The following is a 15,760-nucleotide window of genomic DNA, read 5'->3' on the forward strand; positions in this document are numbered from 1 at the left end:
ACCTGATTTTGATTGGACTATGCATATACTCTTTAGTCCAAGTAAGGATAAGAATTTATGGATGAACAACTTCTTTATTACAATATTACAATTAAGAGCAACATTTCGGTGTAGGTTCTAACATCGTTATCAAGCAAGTGATGTACAGGGTGTTAGGGGCAAGTATATATACAAGTAGGAGGCAATGTTTATACAGTAGAGTAGAAATTGTTATACTGGAGTAGAGAAGCCTGTTATGTACACACAAGGGGGGATCCAACTTCTATATGCCTGTCAAAGAAGTAACTCTTTAGTCCAGCCAAATTCTAACTCCATAAAACCAGCCTTGTTCGGCAAGGGTGGAAACTGAACTTTTATAGTCAGTTAACTCCCTTGCCTCAGGAAGATGCTTCAGGACACCTGGACCTTATGTTTTCAGGGTGCAACTTCAGCCACTGGTCTGAGGCCCAAGTCGTGTCATTTATTTCGGTCAACAAAGTTCAACTTATAATAGCTCATATATATCAGTGTATACTGAGACTAAAATCCATGAAGTTAATTTAGAGATGGAAGTTTGGGAATGTAGACCCATCCTTGGCACAGAAGTGTTTGTAGTACAAGATTACGAGAATTATATTTGAGTGACCAAAATGGCTACCATTATAAGCAGAAACTTGCACAAGAAGTAGAAACTTACTAGAGCCAAAACTCTTACTTGTAACACTTGTAGTCTGTACGATTATTAGAAATTATCAAATAAAATGAAAAGAAGATTCTATACACATCAGTACTGGTGATTTTCTGGGCTAAATTTTGAACAATGTTCAAGATATAGCTGTAATATTGCTGATCGCAACATACAACAGGGTATAGACGCAATACGTTAAATCCAACTGGACCCAGCTGATACAGAATGCTACTGCATGTAACATGCTTTGATCTTGATAGACAACAAGTCTTTGACTTTCACTAGTTTCATTGCAGTATCTATGCCTGGATCAACAGTGTTGGGAAATATAGGGGGTCCAGGGTTAGAACTAAGCTCGAAAGCTTTTCTAGCCTGGGTAAAGATAAAATGCACTTGTAATGTTAAAACAATCGGGAAATTTGGAAATTTGTTCATGCCTGCAGCATTTTGCACTAGCCCCAGGTGAGCAACTATTGTTAAATTCTAACCCTGCTTGAGGTTTGTTTCTGCAATATTTGAAACTAGGTTCTTCCTGAATTTGTAACTTTTAACATAGGGTTATGTTTGTTTGTTTGTTGTTTAACGCCGCAGTCAGCAATATTCCAGCTATATGATGGCGGTCTGTAAATAATCAAGTCTGGACCAGACAATCCAGTGATTAATATCATGAGCATCGGTCCACGCAATTGGGATCGATGACATGCATCAACCAAGTCAGCTAGTCTGACCACCTGATCGGGTTATAACAAGGACTCTTTCACCGGAGATGCCAAACCCCAATTGAGGCAATTTATCTGTGATAATATGTGTCTAAAATTAGTCATTATTAAAACAAAATAGTAATCACTATTAGCATTACCGACTGTATGGTTTAGATAACAAATCATCTTTTGCATATTTCATCCCCCAAACTCCTCGAGATCTGTAAACCTTCCCATCGCAAGCTAAAACAATTGATTCATAATTGGTTGTATACATGATAATACCTTTGGTGAAATCAATATCAACTATAAATTACCCCGATGAAAATATCGTAATGATTCTACCAAAATCGTAACGGTTGGCATCTCTGGACTTCTTTCTTGCTTCACTTCAAACAGGGGGCACGGGTGGCCAAGTCGTCTAAGGCGCCGCGATTCGCTGTGCAGAGTTGCGTCCCTTGGGCACGCCAGAAACCTATGATTGTGGGTTCGAATCCCGGTTCGCCCCAATTATGTTTCTAGGTTTGTCAGCACCATACCCGTGCTCGTGGGTTCCACCGAAATGGTAAACGTCTGAGACCTGCATCACTTCGGGCTTTCCTCCCACATCAAGCTGACACGCCGTGATATAACTGGAATACTGTTAAAAGCGGCGTTAAACCCAACTCACTCACTCACTCACTCATTTCAAACACACTTGCATAAGTGATCTTAGGGCTAAGATGATCGTAACTCCAATACTTAAAAGTAGATACTTGTTCACTATCGATTTATGAACTTTGCAAAATGAACATAATAGGTATTGGCGATTTCATCTGTGGCTTATAAACTGAGGTCCAAAAGAAACTTTACCAACTGAAAATATAAATTTCAGACAAAGTATAAATTTTTTTTCGATGAAGTCTATCTAAAACACATAACCTAAATACAACAATAGTGTATGCAGAAAATGTTAATCGTCTGTTACATGTTTGCGAGATAACACGCGAAAAAGTGAAAAACACGTGCACCAAGGACAACTGCAAATGCACGTGCGGGTAAGGGTATAAAATGATTGCAACGGCAAGTCAGACATCCACAGTGATAAAAAAACACAAAAGAAATGCCATGACTCACAGTCGAACAACGTGAACGAGCCTTGGGTATGGTACACCCACGCCCATATTGTACGAACCTTCGGTTGCTCCCGTGTTGCCGTTACCAACTTGATGCAACGTTACAGACAGACAGGGCGGACCGCTGACAGGCCAAGAACAGGCAGACCCAGGGTGACCACGCCCCATGATGACCGGTACTTGCATACCTTGCACCTCCAAAAACGCTTCCTGACAGTGACGTCATCGGCGACAAATTCCTTAGGTCACAGGGTTAGTCGACAGACAGTGGCCAGGAGACTCAGGGCTCATGGAATCAGGACTTTTAGACCATACAGAGGACAGCTATTGACAGCGCAACATCGTCGACTGCGATTGAGATGGGCCCGGACTGTACGACGTTGGCAACGACGTGACTGGCAGAGGGTTGTCTTCACTGACGAAAGTTGACTCTGTATGCTGATGGAAGACAACGTGTTTACCGCCGAAAGGGGTGAACGAACGGCGGCGTGTTGCGTGCAGGAGGTCGTACCATATGGTGGAGGAAGTGTCATGGTGTGGGGAGGGATCTGTGGGCAGGAGAGGGCACCGCTGGTCATCGTTGACGGAAACTTGACAGCTCAGCGTTACATGGATAACATTCTTCGTCCAGTTGTCCTACCATTTCTCCAACAGCAGCTACGTTTTTTCATGTATCAGCATGACAACGCTAGAGCCCATACAGCCAGAATTGTCACTAGCTTCCTCGCAGCCAACAACGTCAACGTCTTGCCGTGGCCTGCACGCTCACCCGACATGTCCCCTACAGAACACCTCTGGGACTTGATGGACCGTCGTGTTCGACAACAACCACACTCTCCAGCAAACCGGCAAGAACTGATCTTGGCCCTCTAAGAATGGCGTCAATTCCCACGTGACCTCACCAGACGACTGACTTTGTCTGTGCGTCGAAGAGTTTTTGCGTGTATTGAGGCATTTGGTGGTCACACACGCTACTAATGACTTGTTATTGAACGTGAGCGATTGTTTATGTACTCTGCCTATTGTCTATGATTCTGAAAGCTCGAGTTTTGTACAACACCCAACTTTGGGGGGCTCTGACGTCATTCTCGGTTGCGGTATGATTGTCATTTTCAGTGTTGATTATGTTGATATATTGATCTTCTCAATTCACTTTACTTCATGCATGTATGTTTTGTTGTATTTGAGCAAGAGTGATTTCAAACTCTGGTAAAGTTTCTTTTGGACGTCAGTTTATATTATATCTGTGGATTATATTGTTATATGTTAAGATCATGGAGTTTATGAAGAACCATAAACCTTGAACATTCAATTGAAAACTTATGATCGGAAATAGTAACATGCATAAAAAATAATAATAATGACAACATTGGTGTATACTAACTATTTTAATCATTTACAACAATAACGGCTGTAGTTCTGGCAACTTCCAAACTTTCGGGAAGTTGTAATCTATCGGACTGTCATTCAGGCGATGTTTCTGACAGATCACGATCTGAAATATACTATCATGAAAATGTATCCCGTGGAAAAGCCAGCCCCTTTCTACAGAATCGTTTGTCTGGTCCTCAAAATACGGCTTATCTGCGGACATATACAGCAGGCTCAAGATAATCTAAGCGCTAAGATGGCTTTGTGCAAGTGGGCCCAGATCAATACTACTGTACAAGTTATAGCTGTAATGTTACAGTATGAAGAAGGATTTGTTCCTCGCCTACCTTGTGCCTCATCAAGTTGGTTTTTCAGAGTGTTGATTTTGTCTTGTGTTCCTTGCACGATTTGTTCTTTAGCTGCTATCTGTTCCTGGTACTCTGCCAGATCCCTCACTAAGGGAAATGTCTTGTACTTCACCATGTAGTCAGCATAGATGTCTTCATAGTGTTTCACTATACCTTCATGCTGTAATCTATACGCAAAAAAGTGTTTGAAATTAAGCATGAAAGTCAATGGGACCTTTATTATCATTATCCTTCTGTTTGGAGTTAAAAGATTTGGAGGGACCTTGATTCAAAGAGATTCAGATCAGATGTCTTCATAGTGTTTCACTATACCTTCATGCTGTAATCTATACACGAAAAAGTGTTTGAAATTAAGCAAGAAAGTCAATGGGACCTTTATTATCATTACCCCTGTGTTAGGAGTTAAAAGATTTGGAGGGACCTAGATTCAAATAGAACAGATCAGAACAGAATGTATTTCATATAGTCTGGCCATGACGTCAAAAGTACAGATGATTGGAAAACATTTATTACATTGTGACAGAGCGCTTCAATTTATATTGGTTTTGGAATTTCTAGGTTTTGACATTTTTTTCAAGATAAAGAGCTAGCTGGAATAAAATGCTGTCGTCATTTGTTGTGAGTAGCAATACAAACTTGTGCATGGAAGGATATTCATAATAATACAAGGGCAATTATCTAGACCTTAAGTTGATATAAGCTGGACATATAAATACCAGTAGTGCATGGTATTCATCATCTAAGTCTTCTTTACAGAAATTGCATAGACTGTCAGTAAAGTCAAAATCACTAGACATTCTATATTTATGTATTTTAAAATCATTCGAACATCTAACTTTTGTTAGAGCTCTTCTTAAATGCACAGTCTTAATCGATGATAGATATTTTTCAGGTGGTAGTAAGGATTTGTAGGTGCAGATTCAAATACTGTCGAAGAAAACCTTGAGGACACCTTTACAAACGAGTGAGTGAGTGAGTGAGTGAGTGAGTGAGTGAGTGAGTGAGTGAGTGAGTGTGTCACATTGAAGACTATTTCAGTTGTATCTTGACCTGTCAGCTTAATGTGTAAAGAAACCTTTTCAGAACATTCTCAGCCTCAAAGATGCATTGTACCCAGTTTCATTGACCTTCAGCAGACACTTTTTAGATATCATTTAACAATCTTTTGTTATCCGAAGGACGACCTCGACCATCGACAGGGCTATAAATGAGACATACTAGATATGATATCCCTGAGATGTTAAAGCACTACTTGAATTTTTTTTATAAAGGTGATCAAAGATACATGGGAGTACTTACACCACATTAGTCTTTACTTACATTGTTTCAACATACATGTAATGAAACCCCAGTGAACCACATAGTTCTACCTTTCATCCTCTCCATTGGCAATGAGGCAGTTCAGTTTTCTGTTCAGGGCTACTTCATGCTCCATTAGGACCACCATCGTCTTCCGCAGGCTGAAAACAACACCAGCAGTTGAAGAAAGCATACAGTCGGACAGAAACAAACAATGTCTCGCAATATACCAAAGTGCTATGCTTATAGTAAATATTTCTCATTTTAAATATATGTAGTAATTATTATTGGTAAAATAATAGTTTTAGATATTATTTCTTCCGATCATTGTATCAAAATTCTTTTAAGTTATATTAGTGGGTATTTTTTAATTGAATCATCAGTAGATTGGGAGAAAATGTGTGTTCAGCTGATTGCTTAGGTTGATTCTGACTTAGTTTACAAGACATGATTGTTTGATGATTGTTTGTTGTTTAACGCCGCACTCAGCAATATTCCAGCTACATGTATATGACGGCGGTCTGTAAAATAATTGAGTCTGGACCTGACAGTCCAGTGATTGACATCATGAGCATTGATCCACGCAATTGGGATCGATGACATGTATCAACCAAGTCAGCAAGCCTGACCACCTGATCCCGTTAGTCGCCTTTTACGAAAAGCAGTCGCCTTTTACGGCAAGAATGGTTTGCTGAAGACCTATTCTACCACGAAATCTTCACAGGTCTGTTTACGAGACAAATACAAAGGGTAATATTAATATCTCAGAGTCTGCATATAAAAATAATGCCTAGCATAACAAGAAATATAAATGAAATAGTAAATCATCATGTCTAGAGATGCTTTATTGCAAAGTTAGGAATATGCTGGTATCCGAAAATGATGAGGGTTGTACATGGATCCCCAGGCCGGCGTTATTGTGAGGTATGGCAGTAGTTAAATATATCTGTGATGTTTAAAAAAGTTATACTGCCATACAAAAATGACAAAATAAAAATGTTGCTGTGGAATTTGAATTAATTTGACTCTGCTGAAATGAAAACAGAATTGAAAGCATGAAAAGAAACAAACAAAAAATATTGATTTCTTTAAGTTGGTTGGTTGGTTTGTTGTTTTACACTGCACTCAGCAATATTCCAGCTATATGAATAATCGAGTCTGGACCAGACAATCCAGTGATTGATATCACTAGCATCGATCCACGCAATTGGGATCGATGACATGCTTTAACCAAGTCAGCAAGCCTGACCACCCGATCCCGTTAGTCGCCTCTTACGACAAGCATGGGTTGCTGAAGACCTATTCTACCCCCTATTCTATCTTCACAGGTCAGTCCTTTAAGAGAAGATTTGGTTTTGAACCTACTGGTATACTGATACTCTTAACTTCCATTTGACATTAACAATTACTCTTTACCTCTGTATGCTTTTCTCAAATAGTCCATGATTTTGGTCTGTTTTATTTTAGTGAGTGTACTTAATACTCCATGTTTTGTATAGAGTTATATTAGACTGGTCCAGTAATGACCAGATCTAAAATAGTCTAGCAATGGGAATGCACATTTATGGTCATGATTTCCTGTAACTACTGCTTTGTACTTTTCTACCCCACATATCCTCAATTACGGGTGGCCCAGTCGTCTAAGGCGCCGCGATTCGCTGTGCAGAGCTGCATCCCTTGGGCACACCAGAAACCTATGATTGTGGGTTCGAATCCCGGTTCACCCCGATAATGTTTTTAGGTTTGTCAGCACCATTCCCGTGCTCGGGGGTTTCACCGAAGTGGTAAACGTCTGGGACCTGCATCACTTCGGGCTTTCCTCCCACATTAAGCTGATACTTCGTGATATAACTGGAATACTGTTAAAAGTGGCGTTAAACCCAACTCACTGACTCACTGACTCAATTATCCAGTGTAACATATCTCCATTCATGAGTCGAAATTTAGCATGAAGGTCGATGGGTTATTTAATACTATGGCAGCAAATCTCAAAAAACCCATGACAGTCGCAGAATCCCCCTTAATTTCTGGACCAAGTTGTTTCCAAAAGCTTCATTTTAAACCCGACACAAATGGCACAATGCTGAAAAAGGCATCCAAACAAATTACTTTCATGAGCGAGAGAAATTCTGTGCTAAGTTAGAGATAGGAACAATGGATTTCTGCAGTAACAGTATCTGAAAATGAAAACAGTACCTTGGCTCCTTTTAATAATATTTTATCACTACGAGTATAATTTAACAACTGGTTTTTTCTGTAACATAATTTCATTACAGAGACTAGATGTCAGTATAGTTTGAGTCCTAAAGATGTACTTAAGTTGATCAATAGCAGTTTCTCCTAGTTACTGAACAAAACCCTACTACTGTGTGCCGCAGTGGTGCTAAAAGTTTCAGAAAATATATCTTCATGCCAATCCATCAGATTCTTTTAACTCGGATACTTTCTCAATTACACGAAATATATATATAACAGTCTGTTAAAGCAATATCTCAACCGAGGTTGATGATTTTGAAACTTGATTTTAAGTATGATAATCACTCAGCATAAACATCTGGCCAATCTATGTTTCACTTGCCTGAGGTATCATTTACTGCAGCTATTACAACTTTGTACAGAAAGATGCACAATTCATTGCCTCTTTACTGTACATATGGGAGTAGAATCTAAATCTGACACAGTAACTGGAACATGAACTCTTTTATGGTACAACATTTCAAAACTGTGATATTTTATCCACATTTTGGGTAATTGGTTTTCATCTCATAGTGTTATTATTACGTCACAAGAAGTGTCTGTAAAGCTAATTACAGGCTTGGATTAATCTAATTAGGAAAGCATTCACTCACAACTGTGTCACAATAATTCTTAAGTGACAATGAAAATAATATGGCTTTGCAGATGTCCTTCTGCTTAGCTCATGACATTTACCAAGACGGGTGTCAGAATCTTTTGAAAAAATGACACACACTTTTTTCAAATATGAAATGATGATTTATGAGGCCTGTGAACTCTGTTCAGCAATAGCATGCTTTTTGCCAACAGTTAAGTGGTAATTAGAGAATAATTACCACATGTAACTAATTCCCAATATATGCTAAAAAGGGACGGGAAAATGATTAGTGTCGGTGTAAAGTTACACACAGTCTGTGGAGGCAAGGACAGTGCATGTGCCCATGTTCACGATTGTTGTTTGTAAAGAACCCAGAGCATGTTGTAGAGTAACCAGAAATCGGTCGGGAACTGCTGTGTTTGCTGGTGTAATTACTGCAGGGCTATTATCACCTGAACATTAACAATAGACGACTCAAATTACCACAGTAGGAGGATGACCTGTTGATATGATATTCATGTGCTGCATTATGCATCATTTACCAGTGCAATGGCCCAGGGATATAAATTGACACTAGCCTGTTAGCCGACTTTGTCTAATGTTTGAGGGTTGTAGAATTTCAGGCTTTATAGGCGCCGCCCTTTTAGCATCCAAACTGGCTTCCACGGGAAATATTGTTTGAGTGGTACCAAGCAATATCTCCATCATGTCCAAGGACATATTGGCACAATGAAATTGCATCACAATGCTTTGCAGACTATTATGAAATCATCAGGTACCATGAAATCAAATGACATCACTAATCTCTCTACCTCTGAGCTGGTCAGCTGTACTTGTTACACTGAGGACATTGGTTATTACTGTTCACCAACTGAAAATGGTGGAAGAATGATTTGGGACGATAAATAGAGAATCTCACCCGAGTGTCTTTTGATATCAAATATATCAATACGAGTTGATAAAAGTGGAAAAATCCGAGGCTTGTCGAGGATTTTTGCCACTTTTATCAACGAGTGTTGATATATTTGATATCAAAAGACACGAGGGTGAGATTTTATTTATCATCCAACATCATTCTTTCAACTTTTTCAATTTGTTGACAGTAATTAGCAGTGTCTTCAGTGTAAAAAGTACTGCAAACAGCTTCAGTAGCAGAGCCATTAGTGATGTCATTTGATTGTGACGTCATGGTAACCAGTGATGTCACAATGGTCTGCAAAGCATTGTGATGTAATTTCATTGCAGCGATATCTACAGTGTAGATATCGCTTGATCTCATCCAAGCGATATCTCCTGTGGGAGCCAGTTTTGGATGATAAACAGAATTTTCCCCCCGAGTGTCTTTTGATATCAAATATATCAACACTTGTCAATAAAAGTATGTAACCTCTCGGCAAGCCTCTGAGTTTCAAACTTTTATCAACTTGTGTTTATATATTTGATATCAAGAGTGACAAGGGTGAGATTCTCTGTATATTTGGAATGGAAAACATTTTGGGTTAAGTTGCCTCTCTGATTCTGTAATATCAAACTTATGTTTGATACACAATACACTTCATTCTGTTCCTTAAACTGTTTTAATGACCTGCAAAACAAATCTTAAGTCCTTTAATTTTTTTCAGTGTAAATGTGTTTATATTCCTGTAGTGATCATTCAGTGTTTGTTTCTCTGTTGTTTTATGCAGTACTGTATTATGCAACACTTACCATCATTCCATGTAAATGATGGTGGCTTGAAAATAATTAAGTCTGAACAGGGTCATAAAACATAATTACTGTTTTACTTTACACAACAATTATCTGCTGCAATGAGTGAGTGAGTATGGTTTTACACCACTTTTAGCATTATTCCAGCAAAACTGCGGTGGGGGACACGAGAAATGGGCTTCACACATGTGGGGAATCGAACCCGGGTCTTCAGCGTGACGAGCAACCTTTTTAACCACTAGGCTACAGCTACAGTAACAGAGTTGCCATCTCGTATGAAATGGTAAAAAGTGGTAGTTTGTCACAAGTACATCCTGAATTTTAATTGTTTTGGACTAGCAGATTATGCTTATTTCAAACCCTGTACTCAAAACTTCTGATTCAAGGTTTTAGCCTCTTGTATTTAAGAGGATTTCTTCTGAAATATATGTCTGTATATTTTTACTTTCTACACTTGAAACACACAATTTAGATAGTTGTGAATACTAATAAATGTTAAAAAACCCAATTTAAACAACTCTATTTTTTTAATAACACAGTTACATTCTACCTTTCACAGTTGTCTCTGTTGAGGGTGAATTGCTTGTGAGCACGTTTGGTGTCCTCGTCAAGTTGAGAAATAGCTTCTTCCAGCTTTATACTTTCCCTTTGTTTTACCTCAATTTCTCTCTCATAGGCTGTGAAACATAAGTATAATCAAGCCTTTAAACGTAAGAGTAAGGTCCATTTTGGCTGAGTTACATAAAGACAAGGGGTGTAATGATTAATCTATTGATGCACGATGACTGGACTGATGAACATAATTGCTGATAAGTTAAGATATCATTAGTCAACATCTATGCCAATGCCATGCAACACTATTGACAGCTTTGATAGACTTTCTTAAATGGTCAAATACTCTTATCACATACATTTTGATCCAAAGTAAACCTTGCTTGAAGAGAAATGTGGATATCAATTAAAAATTCAGAATTATGTGTCAGGCAATAATCAGAGGCACCTTCCTTACTTCTTAACAGTGTTCAAAACAATCTGTTGAATTTCAGTATGGACTTGGCTGAGTTAAGCTTTGTCATCATATCAAATAATAATTTAAGGAAATGGGGACATGTTCAGGCAGTTATCAAGTTATTACATTAAATGGTTGTACCTATATTGAAATAGTATCACGAAAGTGTTTCTAACTATTGCAATAGTGGAAACACCATTTACAGTTACCGGGTTGTAGTTAACATAATTTTCTTTACTCTCAAAATATTGTGTTAGACAGACAGATGACTTTGGGCTGGCTGTACGCAATCTCAGGTAAAGTGCAGAAGCTACCATAACAGTGGAAAATAAGAACAATACATATATATTATACTATTATTATTTAACTACTGTCAGTATGTTAGTCAGATTGAGTCAGGAACAATAAACTTCTTACCTTCAATTTGCTGATTCTCTTTTTCTATTAGCTTCACATACTGCTTGTTTTCAAATTCTGCAAAGAACACCTTTCAGATACCATTAGGATAATTAGTTCAAAGAGGGGTAATTTATTTAATATAATTGAGAAACCAATGTATGAATTGATATGGTTTTGAAACAGCGTTAGAAATTGGCACTAGTCCTGTAGTCCTTACCAAACTGCCCAGTAGTAAAGGTATCGATCCTAAGGACTAGTAGAAATTGGCCCATTTTAAGGGTTTTGCTATATGTTATCATTATAAGGACTAGTGGACTGAAACTGTAAGTTTCTAGCCCTGTGAAAGATAGGCCTTTGGGCCTATAAGGCAAATTCATAATTATTATATACAGTAAACAACGGTTATAACGAACTCAAAGGGACCACTTTAATAATGATTATAACCGTAGTTCATTATATGGATGGGACCAAGAAATAGTGTTATATCCGTCAGTTTGTAGTAAGCTGTTCATTATAAACATACTTTACTGTAGGCTATATAAATTGATTACAAATTCAGCTGCCTATATATTGTACATTAATGTACACTATTTGGCATATCTTTACAACATGTATGATATACTTAAAGTCTTTTCAGAATAACATGCAATGTATGAATGAATTGTCATTACCACAACTCTGAATCAGTCTGTCCAAGTCCATAACTGCACCATCATTGAAAGCCATGCTCCTCTTCTGACGCAGCAGCAATAATAATAATCTTCTCCAAGAATAAGACCAGTTTAAAATGTAAAATAACCTAAGTAGTTGTTTTATTCATCTGACATTAGGAGAGGAAGGCAATTGTTTAACTCAATCATTCAAGAGCAGCTTATGAAATGTAGGCCTGTCATTGTCAATCAAAACTTTACAATAATATTTTACAATTCATTCCTGTTACTAGGCAAGCAAATTAAACCATACGTAAAATCAAGACAACATAAAATGCTACTTCCTCTATCAATATGTTGCTCTAACTGTGAAATTTAATGATCACCAAAAGATTCTAACCTTCCTAATTTGTATCGTCTGCAAGGGCGCCAAAATTCAAGGAGGATAACTCCGATGACACTTATTTGAAGCTCCCCACAGGGAAATTGTTTGAACAATGTTAGGAGTTTCTAGTAAGCTCACAATCGTTTATATACAAAAATGGGCACCCCTGATCAAAACACCCCCACCACTCCTATCCCACCTCTACCTCAGTATGATCTTGGGAATTCTTCATTAACAGTAATATCGGAGCCATCAGAACAGCAAAATGATGTTTACAGCTTCTGATTATGTGGTATCGTACTCCGATGACATGGGGCGTTACTCGTGCTGCCGAACGCCAGTTTGCCTGGCCACGGCTGGGCTATTTACAGGCCGAGGTGAATTACTAGTCAATCTGCTGACTGCGTCGTAACACAAGATTCACTCGCTCACACAATCACTGGATCAAATGGGAACGTTAAATGGATAAATACTAAAACCAGTTGTATCATAAAAAACATAGAAGCAAGTAACTATGTAATCCAAGAATGTTTGTCATGGTTTTTTTCTTAATAGTTTTGTGTAGTATATGTATATGTATATGAGTTGCATCCCTTGGGCACGCCAGAAACCTATGGTTGTGGGTTCGAATCCCGGTTCGCCCCGATAATGTTTCTAGGTTTGTCAGCACCATACCCGTGCTCGTGGGTTTCACCGAAGTGATAAACGTCTGACACCTGCATCACTTCGGGCTTTCCTTCCACATTAAGCTGACACGCCGTGATATAACTGGAATACTGTTAAAAGCGGCGTTAAACCCAACTCACTCACTCACTAATGCCACAGTAAAGAAATTAACTATAAGTAACTTCTTACTAAATAGGACTTCTTCGTCCGGTCGTTATTCTGGCATTAAGTAATATTTGATATTAGTCCAATTTATTTTAATCATATATTTTATTTTAAAACATACTTAAAGAAGAAAACATTACTCTTATTTATGGGTAAGAAAATGGCTTTAATTTTTCAGATGAATTTCTACAACTTTGTAAGATGAACAACGGTTTTGGTGTATATTTGAACAATTTTGATAATTAATACTTTTCACGCTCACAAATACTTAAACACCTGAAACAAAATCTCTGGGGTACTATTAAAAGAATCAATAAACTCTGATAATAGTGATAAATAACTCATATCTCGAATGACAGGCTAGAAATCATGATGTGATCTTTTTGTCAAAAGAAATCCGTGCACGCTCACAATTGCTCTAAAGTAACAGCGCGTCTAAATATTTCAGTTGACAAATTACTACTCGGCAGGAGGAGCAAGCTTCCGCGAACTGGCCATATTGTGCAATAATAGCCTGCGAAACTGAGGCCGACTTTGAAGTGGTTTTCAATGACTTCAGGACTATTCCCCGATCGGAATGTGAATTAACTGTGACGATGACCCATAGATATAGTTAAACATGTCTTTTCAGGCAACTAACCAACCCTTTATAGTTTCTGAAATACGTCCCGAACGTGTCGGGTCCTGACTTTGTTTAACAGTGCTTAGACGCTTGGCGGGGCCACGTTTCGTTAAGTAGAGAGAGGCGGCGGGGGGTGGTACATTTCCCTTAAGGTTCGCACAGTACTTTAGTGTTCAGGTAATGTACTGACATACTTTACTACTCGTTCTTACTTCAATCACAGGTAAACATAACATTTCGCATGGTGTGCACGTGCAGTGCCAGTCCTAAATATTCACGTGATCAAATGACGATATATCATTGGACAAGAACCTTTTTTGCATATTTAACAATCTGGAACGTACAACAATTTTCATTATTATTATTATTATTATTATTATTATTATTATATAGTTTATGCTGTATATGTTTTGGCGAATAGATGTAGGTCTGTATAAAGAGACTATGTTGAACGAATAAGGTTTGGAGAAATGTTCATTGATCTTTTGTAACCGATGGAGAAACACTATCAACTATACCCTAGCTGCAAATGACGATTACGTGTTTCGGGAAGATTCTTTTCTGTTGTAAATCTCCATGTATAAAACTTTCCTTTCACAAATACACCCCTAATAAAACCTGTAACTGTCTAACATTCTAAAGAAACACTCTAAGCGCAAAATTGCAACAGTAAAGTTGTGCAATAATTACAAAAGGTATTTAGCGGGGAAAAGGGTGAAAACAAAACAAACGATACCGCACCTGACATTATTCACTTTCATTCAGATCTGATTTAACTCTGAAATTGACATATCTGAGTCTCATAATAAGACGACATATACACTTCTAAACTGAAATATCTGAACCTAACAATAAGACGTCGTGTATTCTTCTGAACTCGAATATCTGAACCTCATCATAAAACGACGTGTAAGCTTCTAAACTGATATATCTGAACCAAATCATAAGACGACGAGTAAGCTTCTAAACTGATATATCTGAACCAAATCATAAGACGACGAGTAAGCTTCTAAACTGATATATCTGAACCAAATTATAAGACGACGAGTAAGCTTCTAAACTGATATATCTGAACCTCATCATAAGACGACGTGTAAGCTTCTAAACTGTTGTATCTGAACGTAATCAACGGACGACGTGTAAGCTTCTAAACTGAAATATCTGAACCAAATCATAAGACGACGTGTACATTTCTAACTTGATATATCTGAACCTAATCACATGACGGCGTGTACGCTTCTAAACTGAAATACGTGAGCCGGATTATGCGACGTATTACCATAAAATGCACGACAAAGGTGATAAACATTGTTTGTTTTTTGTTTAACGCCGCAATCTCCAATATTCCAGCTATACAACGTAAATAAGCTGTAAATAATCGGGTCTGGGCCAGACAATACAGTGATGGACATCATGAGCATCGATCTATGAAATTAGGATACGATGACTTTCATCAACCAGGTTAGTTGCCTCTTTCAACCATAGCTTCTTACGACAAGCCTGGGTTGCTGAAGACCTATTCTAACCCGGATGTTAACGGTGTTCGTCCTGTGATGTGTGGGTGTTGTTGAGCATTTGATGTCGGACCCGTTTGCGTTGAACCATGGATATTACAGATCAGGAATGTGTGTAGCCATGCCACATGTCACGTTTTTTCGAATTTAAATATGAGGGCATATGATATTCATTAAAAAATGTATTCATTTTGAAATCCTTTTAACAACGATTTCCAATCAGTCGGTTTCCGCTTATTGTGACGCTGTCAGTCTCCCACCCTTTCCAGCTCCGTTACGCCGAACCCAA

The 15,760-nt window shown here is 38.2% G+C and overlaps 1 protein-coding gene across 3 annotated transcripts in view; it reads right to left on the reverse strand.

Annotated features, from left to right (window-relative positions):
- Positions 1-12,557, reverse strand: part of LOC124137659 — a 28,147-nt gene extending 15,590 nt beyond the window's left edge. For 2 of the 3 annotated variants that reach the window (XM_046504051.2, XM_048391666.1), the window contains exons 1-5: positions 12,141-12,557; positions 11,488-11,544; positions 10,612-10,738; positions 5,593-5,682; positions 4,202-4,389 (exon numbers count right to left, since the gene is read on the reverse strand). In XM_046504051.2, coding sequence (XP_046360007.2) covers positions 4,202-4,389; positions 5,593-5,682; positions 10,612-10,738; positions 11,488-11,544; positions 12,141-12,195 — 517 coding nt within the window. In that variant the 5' untranslated portion in view covers positions 12,196-12,557. The remainder of the gene's footprint in view (positions 1-4,201; positions 4,390-5,592; positions 5,683-10,611; positions 10,739-11,487; positions 11,545-12,140) is intronic. The other variant, XM_048391665.1, reaches the window with a different exon arrangement.
- Positions 12,558-15,760: the final 3,203 nt, after the last annotated feature.

Source organism: Haliotis rufescens, unplaced genomic scaffold (genome assembly GCF_023055435.1).
Source record: "Haliotis rufescens isolate VD_foot unplaced genomic scaffold, xgHalRufe1.0.p SCAF_94, whole genome shotgun sequence".
NCBI lineage: Eukaryota > Metazoa > Mollusca > Gastropoda > Lepetellida > Haliotidae > Haliotis > Haliotis rufescens.